The sequence below is a fragment of the Phyllosticta capitalensis genome, assembly GCF_038381095.1.
Source record: "Phyllosticta capitalensis strain CBS 128856 chromosome Unknown BKA78scaffold_1, whole genome shotgun sequence".
Lineage (NCBI taxonomy): Eukaryota > Fungi > Ascomycota > Dothideomycetes > Botryosphaeriales > Phyllostictaceae > Phyllosticta > Phyllosticta capitalensis.
In genome coordinates this window covers 1,922,634-1,948,387 of record NW_027117439.1, presented here as the reverse complement: position 1 = coordinate 1,948,387, position 25,754 = coordinate 1,922,634, and the positions used below count along the sequence as shown (strand labels likewise).

Sequence of the window (25,754 nt, the reverse complement as noted above, 5' to 3'; positions counted from 1 at the left end):
ACATGTCGCCTTTCTGAGTAGACATTCAGCGACTTTCTTCAAGGCATACGTCATTGTTGACAGAGCATGTCATCAAGATACCCCTCTAACGACTCGAGGTATACTTCTCGTGACCGGACCCCGCCTCGGTACACCGACAGACGATTATCAGCCGCACATGGCTCCAGCTTTGTGCCGAGAAATGATGATTCCAGCAGCTCCCGGACCTACCCCGACTCCATCAGCGGTTCCGCATCGCGCGACGTTCCACGAGGACCCAAGGCACTCGCCGATTCGGCTCGGGGTCCGCCACCCGGCGGTGGATCCTCTGCTCCTGCGGGCCCTCGAGGCCGCGGTTTTGGAGGTCGTTCCGAGTATCGCGAATTAAGAGATGCTCCCCCGCTGAGCGACGGACGTGGGGGGTCGTCCTGGCGCGGATCTGATCGAGATCGCCATTTTGACAGACGCGACAGGGCCCTCTCGCCGCGTGCAAGATCTCCGGGCAGGGATTCGCGGGACTCAAGAGACTCGAGGGATTTTCCAAGAGAGCTGGACATCGACCGCGCACGAAGAAGTGGAAGAGACGGCCCTCCATCTGCAGGTTCCAACTATTCCGACCCGCCTTCCAGCCAATTTGGATTTTACGGCGGCCGTGGAGGCTTTGGTGGTCGAGGACGAGGACGGGGTGATTGGGATGATCGTGGACGTGGACGGGGATCTTTTGCCGACAGGAACTCTTTCCGGCCACGAAGCCGATCGCCTCGCCCAAGGTGGGAAAAGGACTCTAGGGATGACCGCATCAGCGACCGTCGAGACGAGCGTAGGTTCGATCGACGGGACGATGATCGGCCATTCTACAGGGACGACCGCGAGGTGGATCGCTACAAGAGAGACCCCCCAAGAGATTCAGACATTCGCCGGGCAAGCGTCGTCAACGATGGAAGATATGGACCCACGCCGAGTTCGAATTCGCATCACAGTCCCCGTCATTCTTCGATATCCGTGGGCCATTCCAACAACTCGGATCGTCCAGGAGCACCGGACCTCACTAGAGACTTGATACCCAGCAGGAGAACTTCGGTGGCGCAGGAGCCAGCTTCGGCAAAAGAAACTCGCTCGGACAAGCCAGAGTACATCGCCGCCCGTGCAGAGGCATCGCGAGACCGGTACGGACCACGAGCGTCCTCTCCACCGCCTTCGGCCCCACAGGTCCCTGCATTCGGCTCGGTGGCGTCATTTCAGAAACCTGCAACCACTTTTAGCACTCCTACTTCCAACGTCTGGCGACCTCCACCCCCGCCGCATCAACCTACACCAGCAGTCGCTCCATCTAAACCTCCTCAGAGTACCCTCAAAGCTCCGCCGTCGATTCCTCCAACCGCCCCGACAGGACCCAAAGCCTCACGACCACTCGAGAAACCAGCAGACAAACCCATAGAGGAACCGGCAACCAGTCCAGTCAAGGAATTGATCAAATCGAGAATCGAGACTCCTCCGGCACCATCCCCAGCTCCACGGGTTGCGTCTGCCGAGCCTCACTCTCGTCCGCCGTCGCCCCCAGCTGCACCGCCGACAGGTCCCGCAGCGTTGCAGCCTCGGCTCCCTGCCACCGTTCCTCCTACTGGTCCTCGTGGGCTTGTTTCTCCTCAACAGCCACACAGAGGTCTTGTTCCTCCACTTGGTCCTCCTCGCGATGGTGCTCCGCCTTCAAATATCCCGATTGGGCCCAGAGCGGCCGCTCCATTCAACACTCCACCAAGAGGGCTTCAAGCAGGTCCGGGTGTTGCGGCAGGGCCAGCTATTCCAACTGGCCCTAAAGCAGACCGCGCGCCACCTGCTGGGCCACGCGCAGCCTTGGGACCAAACAATGCTCGACCGCCCATGATGGGCGTCCCTGGCAGAAATCTGCAGTGGATTCGACCTGATGCACCACGTTATGGCCGCCCTAGCCCCGTCGTGCCCGCCAAGCGCGACAATGATGGATCTGAAAAAGAAAGGGCCTCGTCTTCAAGGCCAAGGTCTCCAGCGGTTCCGATGGGCTCGCCCGTGTCTGGACCGGCGACCCCGTCCCCTGCGATTGCTACCGAAATGGTTGCCCAGAGAAGGAGATCTGCGGGCGAGATTCGCCCTAGAGATGAACCATCGTCTTCCATCGCCCGTCGCAACTCTGCGTTTGCCTCTTCGGACCCTACTGCAACCATCAAGAAGGAGGATTCGCCTCCACCACCGCTATCAAAACATGAATCACAGTCCGACGAGGCCAGTGAAGACGAAGATGAGATGGATCTTGATGATGAAGACTTCTTCCAAAGCAAAATCACATTTGAGCGTGAAAAGTCCCGTCTAGAAGCTCGTTTGAAGAACTTGGAACATGCGAGCCTTCGGTTCACTGCCCCACTGCGTTCCCTGTTGAGATTGTCGCGCGTCGCCGATGCACACATTCCGCAGCCGCAACCAGTCGTGCAGCCTGAGCCTGTTCCTATTGCAGAGCCCGTCGAAGAGCCCGAAAAGAACGACCAGCCAGCTGTCGAAGATCCAGCGCCTGAACCAGATGTGCAAATGGAGGACGCAAAGGACGAGGGAGAGGCAAAAGAAGCCAAACCGGACAAGCCGTCGCCAGTCATTGAAACCCCTGCTGAGCCAGAGCCCGAGCCTGTCCCTGAGCCTGTGCCTGTGCCTGAACTTCAACGGCCGAAGCTTCCCACGCCCAAGGCGGATGAGCAAGAAGATGTGGAAATGCCAGACTTGGTTGCGCATAGGATGGAGGAAGATTATGAAGTCTCTTCGACTTCGGAAGATTCCATTTCCGATGCGCAACTGCAATCGCTTCCATACCTTCATCGCGGACCTCCCACTCCTCTGTCTGATCCGGACCAGGAGGCTATTGGCCTGAAGCCCCACATCTTAGCGTCCATCAGAGGCAAGCTATCAGAGGCATACCAAGCGGAGATGGACTTCCAGGAGTCTGCGCTGAGGACGTTCAAACTTGTGTACAAGGAATGGGGACTTGAGACGGCGCAGCGTGAAAAAGAACTTGAAGCCCGGGAAGAGAAGGAAAAGACGGAAGAGCAAGAAACGGCAGTCTCCCCTACTGAACCAACAGCAGGCGGCAATCAGCCCACGATTCGGCAACGGCATGTCACTGACTATGACTTGGAAAACATCATGAAGGAATCAATGAGACTAGAGGAAGAGCGCAAAGAAAAGCAGCGACGAGAGGAAGAGGCTAAGAACCCCTTTTCGGGCGGACAGGCCCCGATTCCCGACATGCTTCCCGAGGAAGAGTTGCGGCGCACCAAGTTTGTCAACACCAACCGTCTGCGAGAACCGAGCAAGGGCATTGTCACCTTTGGCTTTGAGCCTCCCGACGACGACTTTACGCCCGAGGAGCACAAGGCGCTCGTGGTCGCGTACCACCTGACTCCCAAGGATTGGGGCGAGATTGCGAGTGCGCTTCCCGGTCGCGACTTTAGGGAGTGCATTGCTCACTACTACGCAACCAAATGGAACGGCGAATACAAGCCGCCCACCGGCAGGCGCAAAGGGAAGCGGAAGGCCCCGGCCAACCCGCGCAAGACCAAGCCTCCGTTTGCCAGCACTGAAAAAGACGATGTTGCTGGTGAAGATGGTGCCCCAGCTACCACAACGGAAAGAGGGAGACCCCGGCGTGCCGCTGCGCCCACCTTTGGCGACAAGGAAGTCCAAGAGCAAGACCACGCAACACCAACGCCCACGCCAGGACGCCAGCGAGGAACTTCGACTCGGGGCGAAACGGTTGAGCCGACGACGGAGAAGCCAACCAAGAGGCAAAGAGCGACCAAGGAGAAAGGCAACAAAAAGTCGCGAACTCAAAATCTGGCACCAGCGCCGTCTGCGTCTCCTCAGAAGATGGACCGGGATATCAAGGACATTTACCAGGCAGAGCAACCAGGCGATCTTTCACATCTCCCGCGTACGTCGGAAGACCCTGGCATGCTGCCAACGCCTCAGCTCGAGATGCCTCTGCTTAGCCCAGAAGCGCACATGTTGCATCCTGCAGGTGTACCAGAACCCGTCGAGCGACCAAGAGCGCGTGCTGCCAACTCTCGTGCTGGCGGCATGTCTAGCTATTGGTCTGTCAACGAGTCGACCGACTTTCGCAACTATCTGGGATACTTTGGTACCGACTTTGGCGCCATTGCGAGGCAGATGGGGACTAAGACTCCTGCGATGGTGAGGTGATTTCCAACATTGATGATAATTTCTAACGTGTGCAGGTCAAAAACGAATACACTCGCAAGACGGACACTGGTAAGAATCTTGAGTTGGTCGAGATTGCACAGGCTGCCGACGAAAGGAGAAAACGAGGAGAAGACTTGGGTCCGCCACCTCCGCCGACTGCGTCGACAAAGCGCCGTGACTATACTTCGCAGCCCCAGGTTCCTCGTACGCTGGCACCAACACCTATCGAGAATGTCGAAGATTCTCGATCTCCGACAAAGCAGCCAGAAGCGCCTCCGCAAACGACTTCTCCCCATCCAACGACGCTCTCCCGCTTTCCCCCCTTGGCTCAAGCTGCACCACCCCAAATGTCGACGGCAGCAATCCAACCAGCCGTGTCTGGCCCGGCTGCAACCGCGCCGGCACACCATGGCTTTGGTCGACCGCAGCACGACGTCCGTGGTCCAGCCAGGGGCTACTTTTCTCAGCGAGAGCCTGCTCGTCCACCGTTGATCCAACCCGAGGTGCGAGGGCAGCAGGCTGAGCCGATGCGTGAAATGCATCCAGAACATCAACAGATGCCATTTGGTCAGGGCATGCCCCAGCCGCCCATGCAGGACCAGCGGTATCCTCGCCTTGCTGCCGAGCATCGTGAGCGAGAAGTGATGCCCGAGCCCGTCACGTCTGCCCTCCATCCTCAACCCAGCTATCGAACAGGCGCGCAGCACCTCCGCGATCCCCGTTCTGATCCCCCCACTCCCAACACCGAGCCTCGACCGCCAGTGCACCTCACTGCCATTCCGCGTCAGGCCCCACCGCTCCGGCATCTTGTCGAGACACCGACCCAACTTCCCGTTGCTCAAGGTTCACAACACCACGTGTCTCGGCCGTCCTCTCCCAAGAGAGAGGAGCCACAGCCGCCTTTTGTTTCGCAAGCGCCACCACCAGCTGCGCCTGCGGCTCGGGCCCCAGAGCCACCGAGGCGTTCAAATCTGGCTGATTTGCTCAATCCCACCTCCTCGGAGCCTGCAAAACCCAAGGAGCCAAAGTCGGAGGAGCGTCAAGTTCCACAAGAACGACCATTCTCGGCCCAGGGCAGGCCGATTCGGCAGACAGGGCCTCCGCCTGCGCCGGCTTCCATGGCGTCCAGCTCACCTGCATACCACCGGGGAGGAGAGCTTTTTGTGGAGTCCCCCAAGCCTGGGAGTCCTTTCGCCAGACCTGCCTATGTGCAACCGCCGCCTCAGCAAATGTCGGTTCCACCATCCTCGCGTCGTACCATGGAGCCTGTTCGTGAGCAATCTCAGCCACCGCCGGCGCGTGATGCTTGGGGTCGACCGTCCTTTTCACAACCTCCGCAGTCAAGCTCGCCGCATCCTGTCGCCATGGTGCAGCCAGCGCTGACGATTGATACGGGCCCCCGGCAGTTTTCGGGCAACCACCGCGCAGCGCTGTCTCAATTGAATGGGCAGCAAAGGAATATGCACTCGCCGACGCCGTCACACACTCCTGTCGCGCACTCTCGGACACCCTCTTACTCGCATGCCCAGCCCGCCCGTCAGCAGGCTCCTACACCAATACCGCACGGCGTTCCTGCGGCTCCGAGTCCTGCGAGGGAGATGCCCCCAGGACCCGTCCTGCAATCAAATCCTTATGCTCAAATGACTCCCCCGCAAAGTATCCAACAACCCGTCCCGCCGCAACTCGCCCAGCAAATCGGACGAAACGAAGCGCACAGCCGGACTCTTTCGTACTCGCGCCCCGACGAGAGGGCATACGAGACGATCCGCGGGCGGGATCGGGCGCTGATGGAGCAGGAAAGGCAGCGCGAGTATGAGATAGCCCGCGACCGTGAGGTCCAAGCACACTCGCTCGCTCAAGCACGAGCAGTTCAGGCACAGGCCGAAGTGCATCGCCACGACGCGATCATGCAGCAGCATTACTTGCGCCAGCCAACGCCGACCCAGGCGGACCAGGCCGCTGCTCGCTACCCGTCTGCTGGTCCAGGCGGCGTCCAAGGTCCCTCTCGCGGCTCTGCCCACACGCCGACCAGCCACATGTCCTACCCGCCTCCCCCTGCTCCACCTGCGGGCCCGCAGCTCGGTCTCCCGCCCCCTGGTAGCCAGCAAGATCGCCATTCCTCGCATCACAACTTCCCGCCAACGTTTCCTTCGGCCACTCAGCGTGGTTTCGAGGCCATGACTCGGGCTGAAGAAGCCCAGTATCTGCGCCAGCAAGAAGCCCAGCAGGCCCAGCAGGCGCATGCCCACGCTGCGCACGCTCAAGCACACGCGCACGCTCAAGCGCAAGCGCACGCCGATCAGCGTTACCGCGAAGAAGTTGCTGCGGCTCAGGCGGCCCAACAGCACGCCCAACAGGCCGAAGCCGCCCAACGACAACAGCAGCAAGTCCAACAGCAGCAGCAACAGCAGCAGGCGGCTGCTGCGCACGCTGCTGCCGCTGAGCAAGACCTCCACTTGCGCCGGAATCACGCACACGCTGCGCATGCGGCTGCTGCGGCACATCATGCCGATGTCGTAACAGAAAAGGAGCGTCGAGACCGCGAGCACCGCGACCGCGAAGTCCGTGAGCATCAACATCACCGCGCGCGCGCCAGTCAAGCCCAGGCACAAGCAGACTCGTACCACATGTCTGCGGCACGTCAACAACAGCAAGCCCAACAACACGCGCAGCAAGTTCATCAACAGGCCCAGCAGCAGCAAGCGCAGCAAGCTCAGCACCAACAGGCGCATCAGCACCAAGCACAAGCCGAAGCCATGGAGTGGCAGCGTCGACGCGATCGTGATGTCTTTGGCGGTCGCGACGGTCGAAGCGGCTTGTTTGGGCCCGGCCCGAGGAAAGCTTAGGCGGCTCCGTACTATCGAGACTTGGGGGTGGAGGAAGAGGAGAGGAAGAAGGCAGAGATGATGTCGAAGATGGCATATTCATAAGGGGAGGTGGTGAAAAGTGTGGATTCTGTCTTGATCGATTCAAAGTCCATTGTTTATTACCGCAGCTACTTGAGCCGGCTAGCGGTTTTTGTATTCGTGAGCTCATATCGTGTCACGTGCTACTGCTGTATGTGTATGTGTCCGTGTAGGTTGTCTGGAGTGTTCTGATTGAGACATGCCCCTCCGGCACAGAATGTGGTTCGTGACCTTGACGGAAAGAGAGGGCAACGTTGGACAAATGTCCAATTCGGCCGCTACTTACACAGTTGAGTCTTGTGCACCAGTAAGGACTTGACCTCCTCCATGCCGAACAAGGAATGGAAAGGGGACAGCACAACCCAAGCAATGCAGGAACAAAAGTCTCCTTCCCGACTTGACGTCGAGCAAATACAAAGCGAGCAGCGACCGAGTGACCCGGTAAAGACGTCAACAGACTGATTGAGTAGGGGCCGATGCCCAAGAAAAGTTTTCAAATGGGGCAGACCAAATTTCCACAACATTTACTTTTGCTGAATATCTCGAGTATGTCTCGTTGAGTCGTTTTTTTTTTTTTTTCCCCGCTTGTCCGTGTGTTTGTTTAAGATGCGGCAAGGTGAAGAAGAAGTGTTGGAACTAGAGGACAGGCGGGCGGGCGCATTGAGAGACTCGGGGCCCCCCGCTCTTGGAGGTTGGGTAATTGATCAGAAAGTTTGCTCTGGATGGTTAGATGTGCAGCAGCAGCATAAGAGACCAAAACGACGAGGATCGTCATCATGAAGCGCAGATTCACAGCCCCTAGCCAAATTCCTGACTTCAAAAAAAAAAAAATCCAAAGAGCGAGCCATCATCTGACACCAGGTCCAATCGTTTGCCAAAGGATAGAAGCTATGTGCGACTGGTTGGTGTTGAAGTGAGGAGGTGACGGCGGCGACGGCAACGGTTCGACGCAGCAACATCACCAACACCACAACGACAACAACCACACACCACCTGCAGCCAAAAAACCTGCCCTCCTCCCAGCCAAAACACTCTCTCAGCCACCATCATCATCACCACAACAAAAGCCCCAAACCCCACCCACCTCCACCCCCAACAACCCCCCGGGAGCCGGGCCGCCGTGTGCGTGGCTTGGCCGTGATGCTGCTCCCCCGCCTGTTACACCTAGCAGGTGATGATCGGTCAAGATCATTTCCGGGTATTCCCGGAGGGTTCCATTGTGAGTTCGAGTTCGAGCCCATCGGATTTGTATAGTAGTCGGCAGAGATTAGGGGAGAAGTCTTTTGTCTTTTTGGTGTTGTGTTGCTCCTTCAGTCAAGGGCCCTCCCTTCCTTGCCTCTGAGTAATACCGTCTTCCATGGACCCTCGATCGCGAGACTTGAACAATTGACGGGTTTTCTCGATGGCGCAGGGGCGAGAGTTCACATGTGGAGGGAGTTCGGAGCATCATCACGTCACTGCTCAGCTAGATGAATCCAAAGGTGTTCCGATATGCGGGTTCAAACATTAACATTTCTTCTTTTTTATGCCTTTGGCGTTACATGCAGCTTCCTCCCTTCTACATCTCCTTCCCCTTTCTCCCCCATCTGCGCTTCAATCCGCTCACGTCTTTCATCTCCAACCCCCTTATTGTAAAACAAACAAGAACGAATGTAAATCTCCTCGGCGAAGCAGACGCCACCGCCGCTGTCGCAAATGCGACGCAAAGAAAAGAAACGAAAGAAGACGCCTGCCTGCCTCGAACCTCCCCTTCCTGTACTGTACGGCCGTGACACGCATAACGAGAAGAACAAAACAACATGCTTTTTCCTCCTGCTCTCGTCCTTCTTCAGTCAGCCATGTGCAATCACTCTTCATCCACTGCTGCTTCGATCCTCTATCAGCATCACTCCTCATCTTCGCACAAAAGATCATCAATCATCCCTGGCTGCTGCTGCTGCCATCCAGGCCGTCCAAGAAGTCGCCAATCTGGTCCTTGGCGTTGTCGTCGAGTGAGTCAATCAAGTCCTGCCCGGCGTCAACGATTCCGTCTAGTAGGCTGGCGAGCGAGTTTGTGGCTGAGGCTGATGGGGTGGTGGTGGTGGTGGATGCATAGGCGGGTGGGGTGGTGGTGGTGTTGACTGACGTTGTTGATGTTGGAGTGGGTGTCGCCGCGGGTGTTGATGCCGAGGGTGTCGAAGTGGACGACGACGAGGACGAGGCGTCGGCTTTGATGAGGTCGGCAGCCTGGTGCAAGATGGTTGGGTCAGTGAGCTGACTCAGGGGTTGGTCGACCAGTCAAGTCCGTTAGCAGGGGGCTGGAGTCGTCTCAATCTCACCTTCTCGGCAACGCCGTAGATGCACGCCTGCAAATGGGCGGCCGGAATCATGGGCATGATGCTGCCATCCACGATCCGCAGATTCTGGGTGCCGTACACCTTGAGCCGCGCGTCGACTACGCCGCCGAGGTCGAGCGGGAGCATGGACGCCGTGCCGACGGGGTGGTACTCGGTGAAGATGCCCTCCTTGATGAGCGTCATGAGCTGCGCGTCGTCGTTGACCTGGTCGCTCGTGGGATAGCTCTCCGACGGCTGCAGCTCGACCATGGCGTTCGTGGCCTGCAGGCGGTGGTTGAAGCGCAGCGCCTCGACAAACAGCTGCAGGTCGACCGGGTTGCTGCCGTAGCGGGGGTCGATGACGGGAGTGTCGAAGGGGTTGCGGCTGCGGATGCGGATCTGGCCGCGGCCGAATGGGCGCATCAGACTCCAGGTGAGATGGCCGGCGTTGTCGTTGAGCATCTCGTACTGGCTGCGGTTGGCGTTTTGCAGATTGGCAGCCAGGATCGCCTTTTGCTTCTCGTAACCCGCGATGACGGTGTCGTCGAGGTCAGCGGCGAGGTATTCGCCGTTGGCCTGGTTGCTCGCGTTGCTGGCGAGGGTGCTGTAGTTGGTGCTCATGCTCTTCAGAGAGGGGAAGGCGACGCCGTTGGGGGCGCCGGCTGTCCAGGGTCCGGTGTGGCTGCTGTAGAACTCTTCCCGGTTGGCCACGTCTGCAGTCGGGTCGGAGCCGTAAGACTCGCAGATGGGAAAGCTGTCGTTGCCATAGGGAGCGTAAGTGGCGATTTGGAAGTGATCTTGGTAGTTGTTTCCAACTCCCGGAAGGTCCACGGCGGTCGAAATGTTCATCGACGAAAGGAATGCTTCGTCGCCAATACCCGACAGTTGCAGCAAAAGGGGCGTGTGCACGGCGCCGGCGGCGAGAATGACCTCCTTTCGCGCGGTGATGTTCTGGCGCGTGGCACCGGCGTCGGTGGCGTACTCCACGCCGGTAATACGGACGTTTGGCAGCGCGCGCTTCTCCTTCTTCTCGCGCTTGGGCATGGGCCGAGGGGGCGAACGCTTGACCTTCCTCAGACCAAAGAGGTCCTTGAGGCTGCCGACAGGCATCAAGTTGAAAATGTTGACGTTCTTAGACAGGACGTTGACCAGCGAGTTGAGCTTGAGACCAGGGTGAGTGCCTTGACCACGTGAAGTGGTGGCCACGGTGGCTTCGTCGGCGGGCTGCGCGACATTCTCAATGTTGATCTTAGTGACGAACTGGCCGTTCGAGAGGTAGAGGTTGTCCCGCGACTCGGCGGGATCCCACAAGGCTCTCCGGGCGTCCGAGCGCGTCTTGGACACGGGGTCAATGTTCATAGGAAGGAAAGAGTTGCCCGCCGACAAACCATTGTTTGGATCGGCAGAGTCGGTGGGCACGCCGAGCTCATTCATAGCGGCATAGACCTTTGGCGTACCAGGGTAAAAGTAGTCCTGATAGCTGACGTTGACAGGACCAGAGCTACCGTGGACACTGGAATCGACTGGCGCAATTGAGTACGAAGAGGCATCGGAAGCCGTGACGTCAGTGGTGAATTTCTCGTTCTACTTCAATCAGCTTCCATCTACGAGGACTTGGCAGAGATGCATACCTTTTCAAAATATTGCAGCATAGAGTCCCAGTTCCAGCCGTCGTTGCCGAGCGTCTCCCACTCGTCGTAGTCGCCGGCATTGCCCCTGTTCCACAGGAAACCGTTGATCAGGGTGCCACCGCCAATGCCGCGACCCAGGGGGTAGTGTCGCGTCTTGGAGTCGAGGTAGGTTTGCTCCTCAGTGCCAAAGTTCCAGTCGTAATCCAAGTGACCAGACAGGGCATCTGCAGGCGGGTCGGGGTCATTACCCATAAAGTACGGGACGCGGATCCATTCTTCATTCTGATCCGCAGGGCCCGCTTCGAGCACAAGCACTGTCACACTGGAGTCTTCACTCAGCCGGTTGGCAACAGTCAAACCCGAAGCGCCTCCGCCCACAACTGTACCAGTTAGCAGATGCTCGTCATGAAGCGTAGGGCAACTTACTAATATAGTCATATTCGCTCAGGAGCGTGTCATTAATAGGCCGTGCCAGGGAGGGAAGTGAGAGGGAGAGCAAAAGAGCGAGCTGAGAAAAACGCTGCATCATAATGAAGGACAGGTCTGATTACTATGCAAAAAGAGAGGACGCTGAATAGTAAAACGACCAATTAAAAACGATAGGACGCTAGAGAGCGAAAATGAAGGACAACCTCCGTGATAGGGTTGGGGAAAAGACAAGAGAAGCCCGACAACGCGGAGAGAATGGCAATGTACTTATCCATGGTGGCTGCACCCGCGCCGGCATGCCTTGTTTGCCTACAGCCCTTTCATATTTGCCTGGTGGAGCGCCATGGCACCAAGGCGTCAGACACCGCGTTCGGTGGTATTTTTGCGAGTGTTGCCGCCCCAGAGCAAACGAAGGAGCCCGGCGCAGCGGCCCCAGGTTGCCCTCTGCGGATCCGCAAGGTACCTGACAGCGGTCCGGCAGTGATTGGCCGGCAGACTGGCAAGCAGTGCAGATCTATCAGAGATGGGCAACCAGCGGCAAACAAATATAGAAGAGGTCGCTATTGTTTTTCGATGCCGCCGCGATTGGCGTGTCGTCTGCTGGTGGTGCAGCGTTTCGATGATTTCTCTGGGACCCTCGTCTCCCCCTTAGCCGTGGAGCTCGTGGCTGGGTCTTCCCTGCTCTTTTCCAGAACCCCCTGCTCCATTACCAAGGTCCCCATTTTTGTTTCACGCCGCATCATCCCAAGCTGGGCAGTTTCCCTTTTGGGTTCCTCCAAAAAGGCAACAAGGTCCATCTGCCCGGCCAGGTGAAGCCTCAAAACGGCCATGAGACTGCAGCCGGGGTTGGATCCGCTCTTGTGCTCCATCCTGTCTTGGGGGCGGAAGACCCTTCAATCAGCACAACTCTCCCCTTTCGGTCTTCCTCATGCCTTTTCCCGAGCCAGATGCCGGATGACATCGTACCGCCGTGCCGCGCGCTCGGATTTGGTAGCCGTCGGAGCTCGCACGTCGTTCGATCAGGCAGTGTTGCCGTTGCCGCTACCGTACCGCGCGCTGTGCTGATCTCAATGTCCGTGCACCCTGGAAGTAGATCGTTCAGGAACGGGGAACTGCATCGCCCACTTCAACATGCATGTTTTTAGTCTTCAGAGGTGCGCAATCGAGCTAGCCGCCTTGAGCCTTTGCCTTCGTATCGTTTTCCGATGTCCCGGGCCCCTGACGACTTCAAGTCAGACCAGCCATGCAGATGGCTTTATGCGAAGAGCATCGACGGTGGACTACTTCAATGCTGCAGCAGAGTGAGAGATGGTCAGTATAGCGGTGTGTTACTAAAACTGGGCCTCATTGTAGACACACGGGTAGCCTCAGTCATCCGGGAGGCAAGACAGAGCGATATGTTCTTGATTAGTCGTGGAGTTTAAAGCCTTGGGCAGTTCGATACCAGAAGTCGAGGCTGAGAGACAGCCCCGCCATCATGGCGGTCTGAGGACCAGCCATGTGTCAAACCACACAACGGCTGGCTGCCCGTCTGGGGCCGAGACTCTGCCACAGTCACAAGGCGGATCATGGATCCAGGGAGCAAACGCGTGGAGTGACAATGAGCTGTTGCGCTGTTTCTCCAGAAAGCGGGCTGGGCTGCCTCAAAGCCTCATCGGGCGTACCATGCCGCACCTCAACGCGACGACGCGGCCGGGGGTTGATCCGCAAAAGCATATGGACGAGATGTGGGTGGAGGCCAAGTTCTTGGAATGCGATCCTGATCCCCATGAGCCGCGCTATGCTGTGTTGCGACCTCTGCTCAGGCATCCCTTCAGGCCCTTTTCCTCCCACGCCCACGACACCAAGCCAAGCGTCCCGAAAAGTTCCCGTGCTGCTGTCGTACGTGCGTCGTACAGTCCAAGTAGTGGTCGCCCAATCGTGGGTGGTAGGTGGTGAGGCGGTGCCCCTCGTGCGCGCTCGCTTCTACGTGCATCCGGACGCCACTCAACTCTAGCACCTCGTCAACGGGCAAGCGAGCGGACGCTGGCGGCGCCCCTATTCTGAGAGCCTCCACTCCCGCTTCTCCTCGGAGCCCGCTCCTCCGTCTCCATACGGCTCGCGTGCCATGCGGCCGAGTTTGCACCTCAAATCCCCCAACAATGGCGGTCGAGGTCCAAGACCAGATCTGCGTGTGGGTAGATAGGCACCACGGCGAGCCAGCCCAGTGTTGATTGTTGGAAGGCGTGGTCGGGCGCGCGCACCCACCGGTGACGTTGATGAACGATGACGTTGAGCTTGGGAACCGAGGCGAGCGACAAAAGGTTGGCAGGCGGGAGAGCGCTCGCGCAAGTCCAAGTTGGACGGGAGGCGGAGATTTGACGCCTTGACGACCTGAGGGTTCACTTCGCTTCGCTCGTGCCATAGCGAATGACCTCATGAGGCAGTGTCCAGGAGATGGTACCGGTAGGGCTGCGATGATGGAATCGAATGAATAGCGCATAGGGTGCACCTCGCACAAGCAACCGCCTGAGGTCGACGTAAGGAGCCGGGCCTGACTCGTCCGTCTGTCCACCCTTTATGCTGCGACCAACCAGTCAGTCAACTTCTTCATTCACTGCAAAAAGGAGCCATAAGTGAGGACATATACATCTCAATTGGATATCTATGTCCCATATTTTTTGTGTTTTCTTTGTTAGTGTTGTGTTGTGTTGTGGTTTTCCATCGTCGAGTTGATAGTAGGTCCAATCCAGTCCAGTCGGCTCTCTTCCTCCGCACGCATGCGTCCCCCATCTATCCTTCTCCGTGTCCAGCCCAACAAAAAGCACCAGAGAAAGAGAACGACCCTCATTTCACGTGCTCCATCCCGTCCATTGCCGAAGGAACCCTCAAGTGGAGTCGATGGGAAAGAAAAAGCCCCAAAAATGATGCTCCGTAAACCCTACCCTCGACTTGTGGTATCATTCGTCGACGTCTCAGGACCAGCCGCTACTCCGTCTTTCAAAGTATGGTGAATGAGGAAGAGGGAATCGAAAACCGACTGAAAACTCCGATCCAGGGCTCATGACGTTTCCTGCGTCATCCGTGAAAAAGACTGCCGCAAAATCCATCCGCCCAAGACCAAGAAAAGGAGAGAAGGCGAGCCGAGTGTGGGGAGAGAGGATAAGGAACGAATTAAAGTGGGTAGCAGGGAAAGGTTATATGTACCAGAATGAAGAGCAAGCAGCGAAAGAGCACACCGAAACTCCAAGAAGCCCAAATGCGCTAGAGACGCGAAGCTGCCAGTGCGTGTCCGCCAAAAAATCCGGGACATCAACTGCAGCTTCAGAGGACCCGCAAATCCATCATGCAGCCGGAAAACGAAAAACGCCCCGCAGCAAAAGGCATGAAACGGATCAAACCGTGAGACCCCGTCGCTAGTGCAATCGAAAAAAAGCCTAGACGGCGAAGAAGTAAACAGAGAGTAGAAGATGCCCAGCGCCGTACAACTACAATAGAAAATCTTAGATCTGAAAAAGGCTTCGTGCGATCCGGGAGATGGAATCAAAAAAGGAGTCGAATGCGGGCGCAGAACCCAGATCCAAGAAATCCCGAGCACCAAACGCCCGTTGCACTAGGTATCGACAAGTTGAAGCTTGAGGAGACGCTTAAGGTCATTTTCAATCGTCTGGACGTCAGGTTGAGTAGAGTCGTTCCTGGCTGGCGAGGAAGAGTTGTGGTGATGGAACGGAGATCCGAGCCCAGGGTGCGGTGGGGTGCCAGCCGCCTGCGGAATGTGGAGGTGGTCCGGGAGCGGCGAGCGCTGAATGTGAGAGTTCAAGTAGTTTCGCGAAACAGCATTGGCGTCGAGTTTGTGCTGCGCAGGAGTCTTGAGGACAGGCTCTGAACGAGAAGCGAGATCTGCAGTGTTGGACGGAGAAACATCCAATTCTTGACGGAGGTTGGAGGAACGCTTGGCAGAGTCACCCCGGGCAGCCTGGAAGAGCGGGGAGAGGTTGCGGTTTCCATAGTAAAAAGGGTTCGCTTCGAGGTTGATCTGGTTTGCAGGAGTGACTGGGCCCTTCTTCTGGACGGACCCGGGATTGTAAAAGGGCGAAGGAGTGTGGAAGTCCTGGTTCTGGCGAGATGGAGTACCCCCCTGACTAGGCACAGGAGACTGCGAGTTGGCCTTCTTGGAAGAGGAAAAGAGCTCCTTGAGCGCCTGGGGATAGTTTTCGGACTCGTTGTTGTGCCTGGGAAGACTTGAGGGCGCCGTGACAGATCTGGCGGCCGACAGACGCTCGCGCGACACAATCGGGCTGGGAGACGCTGCCTTTGGTGTTGAAGTGGCGGCATGATCCATGTCCATAGAGAAGACGCCATTGGAGGCGTGGCGATTGTGGACTCTGCCGTTGACCTGCGGAGGGGCTTTGCCTGGAGGCGTGGAGGCTCCGATGGCGCTGGCCTTTCTGGCCTTTTCAGCCTTGTCTGCCCGAAAGAAGAAGTCTAGAGGTGAAGACTCGTCGCGAGGGGGCACGCGCTCGGCCGGGGTGGCCTCGGTTGCAAGCGTGGCATCCGTGTTGGTGGGCGAATTGGTATTTTCGCTGCCGCTGCTGCTGTCGGATTCTTGTTCCAACCGCGACTGAAAGGTTGCGGGAGCAGCGTTTGCTGGTACAGACTTGGAAAAGAGTCGTGGCATGGGAAGAGCAGATGGCGCTGGCGAGGCGTGAAACGCAGGACCGGCGTATGCGCTATCCCTGGCCGGGGTCGCTGCAGAAAGGTCCTTGGGCGGCGACACACGGCCGTTTCCACCTCTTTGCTGTTTCCCCCGACGATTCTTCTGGCCAGCTCCGGGAGTCGGGTTGTCGGAGACGGATCCTTCGTAGGCGCGTGTCGAAGCGTTGTTGTGGCCCTCGGAGACATATCCTGGTACGACAGCGGGGTCAAGACGCTGGCTGTTGTGATTGGAGTTGTCGCGATTCTTGCGCGGACGACGCTGACCCGATCGCACAGGAGTAGAGGCAGCATCAGAGTGGTTGGCGGATGCTCTTGCAGGTGTTTCGCTCTTGGAGTGGTAATGAGGCTTGGAGCCCCTCGAGGGCGTCGAGATTACGTCCGACATGTCTGGTGTGGTGATGTAGCGAGCGGATCGTGCTGTTGGAGTAGAGCGACCTTTAAGTCAAGAGTCGACCTGGGACCCTTTGGATAGGTACCGAGAGTGGTTGAGGTGACGTTTGTTTGGGTCGAGGCGGCCGTGGATGGCTATGTTGGCGTTTGTGGACGTAGCGGGGGTTGAAAGTGGGTCAGGTGAGGGGCGGTCGAGGTTGCGCAGAGAGTTGGGCACATGTATAAATATGGGCGGGCAGATGGAGGCAGTGGAAGACAGCTGATAATCATGGCCACTTGCGCGAGAGGTGAGTCGGAGAGGGGTGGATGGGTGAGGGGAGAGTGGAAGAGGTTGGCGATGCGACGGACGTGCCCTCTTTACCTTGGTTTGCCGGTCGGCGGCTGAGCCGGCCCGCCCTGAACCCCGAACCAGAGCCAACCAGCCAGCCAGCCAGCGCGTGGGCCCAGTCACTCACGACTGCTGGGAGCTCTGTACCGATCCATCCATTCGCATCCACCGACAACCATCACCACTTCCATTCCACGACCCTCTCCAACACTCACCTCGGCGCCTTCTCCCCCGTCTGCTACAGCTCTTCCGACCGCCTCACTTCATCGCCCGCCACCCCGCCCGCCACAACACCCATCTCCGCCTCAACAACACCCCTCCATATCCACAATGGCCGACGTCGACATGACCGATGCTCCTCCCGCAAAGACCAAGGTCTCCAAGGCCGAAGGCGCCAGCGAAGGCAAGAAGAAGTTCGAGGTCAAGAAGGTGGGACAGTACCAAGTCGCTGTTGGAGCTCAACTAAACCGTACCAGTGGAACGCCGTCGCGCTTTGGGCATGGGACATTGTCGTTGACAACTGCGCCATTTGCCGCAACCACATCATGGACCTCTGTATGACTCCTAGGCGGACTTTCGCAAATTTATCTAACAGTCAAACAGGCATCGAATGCCAGGCGAACCAAGCTTCGGCGGCTAGCGAAGAGTGCACGGTAGCCTGGGGTCTCTGCAACGTAAGAAGCCATCCAAGGTTACAAGATGGAAGCTAACAGCGACTAGCACGCCTTTCACTTTCACTGCATCTCGCGATGGCTCAAGACGCGTCAAGTCTGTCCGCTCGACAACCGCGATTGGGAATTCCAGAAATACGGACGCTAAGCGGATGGACATGACGGTTGAGGACGTGGAGAAAGGGCGTGATGATAATGATCAGGACGCATGCACTCGGCGGCGTTGGGGCAAAATTAGTCAGGAGGGTTACATTCAGCTTCAGTGCCTCTAGCAAACAAAATTCCAAGCCCTTTGGCCTATCCCCAGATTGCTATGTGACTCGCTGGCCGTCGACTTCGAGCTCAATGCCGCTCCAGCCGGACGATTGCGCCGGCAGCCATGTGACGGGGTTCTTGTTGAAAAACGGCCAGGGTGGAACGACGACGAGGAAGGTAACGGCAGCGCCGGCAAGGAGAATCCACAAGCTCAGGGCAATATTCTGGGTCGAATAGCCGACGAGGAAGGCGACAATCTGGCAAAGTTAGAGGGAAGGGGACAGCTTGGGTGGGTGGGGCATACGCCGGCGGTGGTGAGGAGGGCAGTCGTCAAGAGCTCGGCGAGGCGCTGGCCGTCAAAGTCCTGGATAGTCAGAGGCTGTGTCTGCAGAGCGAGTGGGGGATGACCTACTATTTGGCCCTCGAAGACATCGCGGGCTTTATCAAGCAGGGCGTCGGCCATGGTTGTTGTGTAGAGGAATGGACGGCGAATGGACGACGTGGAGCAGATGCGACTCAGCCCAAAGGCCAAGGGTCCGTTCGCAGCGGATGATGTTTGCCGGGGTGCGAGAGGCCAAGACGAGGGTGGTGATGTAGGCGGAGAGGAGCGCATTGATTGGCGCAGCAATAGCGCAACAGTGTGCTGGGGTTGCACTTAGAACTGAGCCGAGGGTGGTATCGAGGTTGTATCTTTCTGATCAATTGCGGCTGCATCCAAAGTCCAGACAAGCTCTGGACACCAGCACGCCTTTCCGCTTTGGGACTAACGTGACGGCAAAGCTTTGTGCCAAGCAGCCGGAGCGAGAAAATGGCCGTGCTCCTCCTCTTTTCCTTCACCTTCTCTCCACCCACTCAACACCCGCTCCCATTTTCCCAACCCATCCGATCGCTGTCGGTCGACTTCCACCGATCACGTCCACAACAAATCGCTTTCCAGGAAAAAAGTCTTTGACCAACTTCCGCTCCAGTCGTCGTCGTCGTTTCGCCTTCGCGGCCTGCGTTCGCGCGTGCTGTCAGTTGTCTGACCGACCGCTTCTCATCCGCAGCCCCAAGCCCGTAGTGGCTGACCGCGCCCCGTCGCAAAAACAAGTTTCTTCTCCCACGGCATCGCGCCGTCTCAATACTCGCAAAACCACCAAGTTGGCGGGCATCAAGGTTCTCAAGCTCTCCTTCATCCGCCCTCTCCTCGGCCCGTCCCCTTGGGTCTGCGGAGGCGACAAGAAGCCGCCATAACTGGCCCTCCTGATACCTCGACCCCTTGGCTTGCAGCTGAATACAACCACAAGACACGTACGCTTCCGGCGGCGGAGGAGGTAATATTACCTCAAAGGACACGGCTTAGTGTAGGGCGGATCCCTACGCCGAGCCAAACAGTCAAGTTGAGCTCCCTCACGCGGTGAGCGCTCACAAGCGGCTCGCCAACTCCAACACTGCCGCACTTAGCGCAATCCAACAACACGTAAGACGTCAAAATGACCGACACGCCCAGGTCGGGCCACTCGCACACGCGATTCAGCACTCCAGTGTCTGAACTCGACGACCACCGCAACCAGCCGCAATCCCTCCCGCGCGCCGACAATCCAAGCCCCCAGACTTCCCGTCGCGGTACTGCCAACAGCGTGCATTTGACCCACACCGAAAGGAGGGATCTCTTGACTGTCAACGACGCCTTGGAACGGCACGGCCTGATTGCCCGAGACTTTGAAAACGCTATCGTGGATGACGACCGGAGCCCGCTCGACACGTCTGAAAACACCGGCTTCTTTGGCCGACGGGGCTCCACCAGCCCCATGGCCCAGCGCAGGGACACTTTTCGCCGCCCAAGAGACGTGACTGCTGCTCCAGACGCTGCCAAGACCAGGTCGCGCTCCTCGTCCCAGTCTTCTCGCAGCATCTCTCCGCCAAACTCGGTCGACGCCTTTGCTGACCCGCGCCGTCGCGACCGCGCTGGAACGATTACCTCTCAGCGCGCGCCTTCTGACGTCGACCTGCGTCTCCAGCGGACCGTCTCCCAGAACACTCAAAGACGCCGGCCCACCTTTAGCGAGGAGAGTCGCCATGGCACGGCCAATGATACCAACTCGCGGCGCAGCTCAGCAGAGGAAGACGTTTGCTTCCCCGTCGGTACTGAACCTGGCAAGACGTACCGCATCGACTTCGAGGAGCTGGAGGAATTTGTTGCCGAGACCGACACCCGGACTAAGAATCCCATTGTGCTCCCGCTCTCGCGCAAGCCAAGCAAGATCAGCGTCAAGTCGAACAACTCCAAGCGCGTCTTTCACGACCTGCGCAAGAAGCCTTCGTTGGCCGACGTGGCCAAGATTTCCGGGTCGGCTGATGCGTACATGCCTCATCCCGATGCCGTCGACAGCGGTGCCGAATTCGAAGAAAAGGCAACCCAGAGCCCGGGAGTCACGAACGCCCTTGACGGCCATCCCAACAGGTGGACCTTCTTCTCGTCTGAGCTTGACGATACGATCCACGCTGCCGATCTAGGCGGCCTGCTGATGCCGGGCGAGTCATTCCGCGACCTTTTCGAGCTCCCGCCCGACTCTGGCATGTGGTGGCTCGACATGCTCTGTCCCACCGAGGAAGAAGTGTTTGCAATCTGCAAGGCTTTCGGCGTCCATCCTCTTACCAGAGAGGACATTCTCACTCAAGAGGCGCGCGAAAAGGTGGAGCTGTTCAAGCAGTACTACTTTATTTGTTTCCGCTCCTTTTTCCAGGTGGACAAGACCAGTGAGGACTTTCTGGAGCCCGTCAATGTGTACGCCGTCATTTTTCGGGAGGGCCTTTTGACGTTTACCTTTGCGCCGAACCCGCACGCGTCCAATGTACGAAAGAGGATTGGTCGGCTCAAGGATTACATTTCCCTGTCCTCTGATTGGATCTGCTACGCCCTGATGTGAGTCAATCATCCACCTCAACCAAACCCTGCTAACCGTTCAGTGACGACATTGTCGACAGCTTCGGCCCAGTCATCCGAGACATTGAGCACGAGACGGATGCTATTGAAGACCAAGTCTTTACTGCGCGCGCTGAAGATAGTCGGCACATCTTGCGTGCCATTGGCGAGTGCCGCAAGAAGGTCATGTCGATGATGCGGCTCCTCGGCGGCAAGGCCGATGTCATTAAAGGTTTCGCCAAGCGGTGCAACGAGCAGTACAGCATGGCTCCTCGCGGCGACGTGGGACTTTACCTCAGCGATATTCAAGACCACGTCGTGACCATGATGAGCAACCTCAGCCACTTCGAAAAGATGCTGTCGCGCAGCCACTCCAACTACCTGGCGCAAATTTCCGTCGACCATCTCACGCAGGGTAATCACGTCAACGAGATGCTGGGCAAGATTACCGTCATCGCCACCATTCTGGTCCCGCTCAATCTCATCTGCGGTCTGTTCGGCATGAACATTCCCGTCCCGGGCCAGGAGAGCGGCACGCTGGGCTGGTTCTTTGGCGTCCTGGGCGTCATGGCTGCGTTTGTGTGCACCTGCCTGTTGATTGCGCGCAAGATGCGTTATGTGTAGTGGCAAGAGGGTCTTCAGTGGGGAGTCAAAAAGATTTTATTGGCGTTATTATTATTTCTCGGTCGTTTTCGGTCAATGTCTAATGCGACGTACGTTTCCCCTGTGTTTCGACTTGCGTGTTCTTACACATTGACTCTTGTTTTCTGCTCTTCGTCTTGCCCCTATCCTACTGTTTTATCTAGTGGTTTTGCTCCCCCTTGTACAGCACGCGTTCCAACCCCTACTTTACTGCCAATATCCTGTCCGTTTCTATTCCCATTTTGCAAGCAAAAGGGCGCAAGCCAGCGAGTGAGCGAACTAGCGAGCAAGCCAGCGGAGTCGCCAGTTTCATCCATTTTGCCTTGTCGTTGCATCGTTTGTCAAATATCCAAATCTTCCCCTTCTCGTCACTCTACCCTTGGCTATCCCTTTCACATTTTGCGTACCTGAGTGCGAATTTTCTTTCGTATTTAGCTCTGTGTGTAGATGAGATGAATCGGTGGGTAGATGATTTCGACATCTCTATCCTTTGCGTTGTATTCCTCGGTTACTACGGTCCTGGTGAAGATGGAGGTTCATACTTGTCAGGGAAGGACATGGATGGCGTGCGGCAATTTTCGAAAGACATTAAAAAAAAAGGCACGTATGGAGGTGAACAGCAGAGGCCAGAGCAGAAGCGCAAGCAGTCTATTATACACCTCACCCGCACACATATATATCAACTATACATCATTACCAAAAAAACTCCTCTTAAAAGCTAGAACAGCTGTAGTGAGTGTGTGAGCGAGCAACATGATGACTTCAATAGCTTCTACTCCGTGCAGCCGCAACTCTTCACACCGTCTGCGCCTTGTCATCCGATCTGAACATCGGTTTCTGGTCTCGGTTGAGCCAGTCGCCGCCAACGCTGCTCCACGAGCGCATAACGACTTGGCCCCTAAAGCAATCTCCACCGTGGCGAACCTTGATGCCAGACAGGTCCATCTATACTGCGACTGAAAGAACGCACCGCCCCCCGTCTCAGATGCCGGTTTGTACGCCCCAAGTGCGAATCGCCCGATGCGATAAGCAGTATGCGCTTTACGCCGTGCCAGCGAAGCTGGCAGGTAAGAGCTGGAGTGTTTTGGGCGCTGGTGTCAGGCTGAGATGCAGAATGAGCGTTTGCGATGGGTTGAATCGTGGGTTTGTGTGGGATGGTGGCTCATAGGAGGAGGGAAGGAGAGAGCGAATCTTAATCATGCGAGGGAGTAACTATGCGAATCACCCAAATATTTTTTAGTGAGCATACCGAGTTTGAAGAAGGCACTTGGGCATTTCCGTGATGACGCTTACCTTCCCGCGCAAGGTGAAAGAGTGTGAGTGCTGTTGCGAAGACAGAGTAAGAAGTGAGGGAAGGATGGACAGGTTGTCAGTTCGGTCCTGGCGCTCTATGATATAGTGTATCTTAGCGAGGCTCCAAAGTGACAGAGAGAGAGAGAGAGAGAGTGCTGCTGCGAAGACAGGGTGAGAAGTGTGGGAGAGATGAAATTGACATTTCTGTTACAGCGCTCCGTGACGCGATCCGTCCGTGTGCGAAAGGAGATGGAGAGTGTGATGTTGTGGATGCAAAGTGAGAAGTGAGAGAGCGTTTGTCTTGTCCCCTGTGGATCCAATGATCAGACGTCCTATACTCGAGATCCTATCGTCACTTTCCCAAGAGAGACCACCTTCCACGCGAGACAACAGCGTATCAATCAACTGCGCGTATCTGATAAATGCAGAGCCAAGTCTAGAACGTGGCTTCAAATGATAAAGAAAGGCCGAGCCTTGCACGTGTGTGGCTTCAAGGGGCAGCAACGCCACGCGGACTTGAACTCCTGCTGTGACTAGTCAATGCTCGGGCGCACTGATTCTCTGAGCGCGTGTCAGATACCCATGTGATTCCTTTCTGTGTGGTTCTCGTGCTGCTTCCGCCGCTTTTGGAGCGTTGCCCCCTTTCAGGGGCTGGTATTTCCGGGTTGCGAAAGGGAATGACTGGATGACGAGGGAATCTTGAGCCATTTATTGAGGCTGACAGGTTGTGGACGCAGTGACAGGAGTCAAAGAAGAGGTAGAGATTCGACGAGCATTTTGCATGGGGAATGTATTGGAGTCTTTTGGCTTGCCTTCGAAGTGTTTGGCGTTTAGTCCGCTGGGGAGACCACACAGCTGAACTGAAAGCTCTGGGAGAGACGAGACTGCTTCCCATTCGTGACTCAAGCTGTTCGACATGCCATTGAGGAGATGACAAGTAGAGATTAGGAGCCGAAACCACGGCCGCGCTCCTTGAACTCCTGGCTTCCTCGCGGTCCTTCCTAGGGCGGGAGAATCGTTTTCCGGAGCTTTGACGTTCAGACCTTGTAATCCTAGTCCCTACACATCGCAACTAGGAACAGCCGCGGAAAAGCAACAAGACTAGAGGAGAGTTCAAGAAGAGTAAACGCAGAACGGGGATAAGATGCGGGCTCGACGGCAATGGCTCGGCTTTCACGTCCAGTTCCTCTGGTCGATGCCACGTAAACTTGAAATACTACGGCATCGCCTTACGCAACGCTCGGGTTTGTGGCTGGGACTGGCAGGTGTTGGATAGGGTCTATATTGATGCTCGAGTCAGCTGTGGGACGATTCCTTCGCCGAGGGCGGCTCGTCTCCTGTCAAGCCGTTGTCAAAGAAAACGTCGTCCTCGCACGCAGCAGCAATTCCGCAGCTGACAAACCTTAATGGACGCATGTGGGGTGATTTGTGCAGCTCTGGCCGGACAGCCATACCGTGCGTTCCGATTGGACCTGGTAGGCCGACCAGGATCAAACCCATCGGCGGCTGGGTGCAAAAGATGGAAAATGCCATCAGCCCGTCCTGGGAAATTTGGGCTGCGACCTCAAAATGCCATGGCGCGCAACATGCTTTTTTTTCGAATGCGCGGGTTCCGATGCTTGTCAGGGAATGTCGGCTTGGCTCCCTTGCTTACTGCAACCCGCATCGCTTGTTTGTGGTACGAACTGATAATGTTGGGATGGTCGATGCCCTTGGTCGTCTTGTTAAGCCTCGAAAGTGGTCAGATCCAACTGGGGAACCGGCAGTATGCGATGGGATGAGGTTGCAAGAAGGTATGTGTAGGCAGCGAGTCAGAGCCAGGGAAACCCAGGGCAGCGATCGAGATCAAACTGATAATGATGTCTTGAGCGTGGAGAGAGCAGTGGTCTAGCCAGCGACATGGGAGCTTGGGCAATGAGCAGTAGGACCGATTGAGCAGTCAGAGGGGAGATGGCCGACGAGGTGTTGGTCCCCCGATTTGGCAATCTAACCGGGCACGCGGTCCAAAAGACTGGCAACAAACGGGCGCAGCTTCGCCTTCTGATGCGGAACAACCGAGGGTGAGAGGCCTGATGATGCCGGTGCCATGGGGCAGTGAAGTTCAAGCCATCGGTTTAGGTCCGCAGTCGTCGGCTGCGGGGACTAGGGATGCTCTTGTAGCGCATAAAGGAACCAGCATGGCGGAACTGAGCTAGTGCTTCATGACGACGGTGATTCTTCCGGCTTTGATGGGTACGAGGAGTACGGGAGAGGACTTTTGAAGATGAAGAATGAAAGTGGTGATGGGTTGGACGACGGGCAGTGGTTGAATTCTCTCGTCGCGTCCGAGTCAGCAGCGGTTTTTCCCATGGCGCGCAATCAGCAGATCCACTTTCCCATGCGAAAGATAGTTTGATGGACAGCGTAGAATCCGATCTGTATCAACATTTCGATCCGGTCGAGGAACATGGGCGTCTTGACTCTTGGTTTTCCCCGAAAGTGCCCGCCAAGAGAAAAACCGAACTTTGGCCGTGGCGTACCGCAGGAACTCCAGTCGTCCATCCCAGGCCGCCATCGCATCACATTATTGCTCTGACTTCACCAACAACGCCCATATCCACCACGCACAACAAAACCCTCATTTACGACCCTCTACGCCGCTTCACCCGCCGTTTTCTCCCAGCGCCCCTGTCCTGGCAACTTCACGCCGCTTCCTCCCAGCCTTCCCCGAGACACAGCCCCGCCCGTCGCTCTACTGCTGCTGCCGCTATCCGCTGTCCAAATCCGACTTTTGCGACCAGACAAAAGACGCCTTGTGCTGTTGCTTCTCGAACTATTCCAGCAATCGCACCTGACACACTGTCGACTGCACAATCGCTTCCTAGCCTGCAAACCGTCCGTCTTTGATTCGCCGCTGCCTCGTGGAAACAAGTTCTTTGATGACTGCTTCTCCCGCCTCCTAAAAGTCTGCACCGAGCCTACATCTTTCCAGCCGCTGCTCGATCTCCTCACCTACGCCGCATATCCTCCTGGTTGGTAAACTGCCGTCGACATAGCATCTGCCCGGAATTTCTACCCAAGCCCAACACTGGGCCTCGAGACGCACGCACAACGG

The 25,754-nt window shown here is 57.0% G+C and overlaps 8 protein-coding genes across 8 annotated transcripts; 5 read left to right on the top strand and 3 right to left on the bottom strand.

The window, feature by feature from the left end:
- Nucleotides 1-66: 66 nt before the first annotated feature.
- BKA78DRAFT_348723 (uncharacterized protein) lies at nucleotides 67-7,046 on the top strand (the record flags this gene model as incomplete). Its single annotated transcript, XM_066890683.1, has 2 exons — nucleotides 67-4,191; nucleotides 4,236-7,046. 2 exons carry the CDS (start codon nucleotides 67-69, stop codon nucleotides 7,044-7,046), a joined length of 6,936 nt encoding a protein of 2,311 aa, XP_066749364.1.
- A 2,236-nt stretch (nucleotides 7,047-9,282) lies between these two features.
- On the bottom strand, nucleotides 9,283-11,811 carry BKA78DRAFT_12224 (uncharacterized protein). The gene is made up of 3 exons (XM_066882454.1): nucleotides 11,479-11,811; nucleotides 11,053-11,432; nucleotides 9,283-11,005 (listed from the first exon to the last, which is right to left on the bottom strand). Exons 1-3 carry the CDS (start codon nucleotides 11,579-11,581, stop codon nucleotides 9,365-9,367), a joined length of 2,124 nt encoding a protein of 707 aa, XP_066749363.1. The 5' UTR covers nucleotides 11,582-11,811; the 3' UTR covers nucleotides 9,283-9,364.
- Nucleotides 11,477-12,490, top strand: BKA78DRAFT_12183 (uncharacterized protein). The gene has a single exon (XM_066882449.1). It carries the CDS (start codon nucleotides 11,737-11,739, stop codon nucleotides 12,292-12,294), a length of 558 nt encoding a protein of 185 aa, XP_066749362.1. The 5' UTR covers nucleotides 11,477-11,736; the 3' UTR covers nucleotides 12,295-12,490.
- Nucleotides 12,491-13,099: 609 nt separating this feature from the next.
- On the bottom strand, nucleotides 13,100-14,388 carry BKA78DRAFT_12178 (uncharacterized protein). Its single transcript, XM_066882447.1, has 2 exons — nucleotides 14,111-14,388; nucleotides 13,100-14,036 (listed from the first exon to the last, which is right to left on the bottom strand). Exons 1-2 carry the CDS (start codon nucleotides 14,251-14,253, stop codon nucleotides 13,295-13,297), a joined length of 885 nt encoding a protein of 294 aa, XP_066749361.1. The 5' UTR covers nucleotides 14,254-14,388; the 3' UTR covers nucleotides 13,100-13,294.
- A 2,495-nt stretch (nucleotides 14,389-16,883) lies between these two features.
- BKA78DRAFT_302488 (RING-box protein) lies at nucleotides 16,884-17,811 on the top strand. The gene is made up of 4 exons (XM_066887450.1): nucleotides 16,884-17,323; nucleotides 17,371-17,449; nucleotides 17,498-17,568; nucleotides 17,615-17,811. Exons 1-4 carry the CDS (start codon nucleotides 17,225-17,227, stop codon nucleotides 17,711-17,713), a joined length of 348 nt encoding a protein of 115 aa, XP_066749360.1. The 5' UTR covers nucleotides 16,884-17,224; the 3' UTR covers nucleotides 17,714-17,811.
- BKA78DRAFT_302487 (microsomal signal peptidase 12 kDa subunit-domain-containing protein) lies at nucleotides 17,812-18,540 on the bottom strand. The gene is made up of 3 exons (XM_066887449.1): nucleotides 18,233-18,540; nucleotides 18,125-18,184; nucleotides 17,812-18,077 (listed from the first exon to the last, which is right to left on the bottom strand). Exons 1-3 carry the CDS (start codon nucleotides 18,431-18,433, stop codon nucleotides 17,877-17,879), a joined length of 462 nt encoding a protein of 153 aa, XP_066749359.1. The 5' UTR covers nucleotides 18,434-18,540; the 3' UTR covers nucleotides 17,812-17,876.
- Nucleotides 18,541-19,292: 752 nt separating this feature from the next.
- On the top strand, nucleotides 19,293-21,349 carry BKA78DRAFT_244334 (uncharacterized protein; the record flags this gene model as incomplete). The annotated part of the gene is made up of 2 exons (XM_066884020.1): nucleotides 19,293-20,725; nucleotides 20,770-21,349. 2 exons carry the CDS (start codon nucleotides 19,293-19,295, stop codon nucleotides 21,347-21,349), a joined length of 2,013 nt encoding a protein of 670 aa, XP_066749358.1.
- A 3,454-nt stretch (nucleotides 21,350-24,803) lies between these two features.
- Nucleotides 24,804-25,675, top strand: BKA78DRAFT_11965 (uncharacterized protein). The gene has a single exon (XM_066882404.1). The coding sequence runs from the start codon at nucleotides 25,055-25,057 to the stop codon at nucleotides 25,544-25,546; it is 492 nt and encodes a 163-aa protein (XP_066749357.1). The 5' UTR covers nucleotides 24,804-25,054; the 3' UTR covers nucleotides 25,547-25,675.
- The last annotated feature ends 79 nt before the right edge of the window (nucleotides 25,676-25,754 follow it).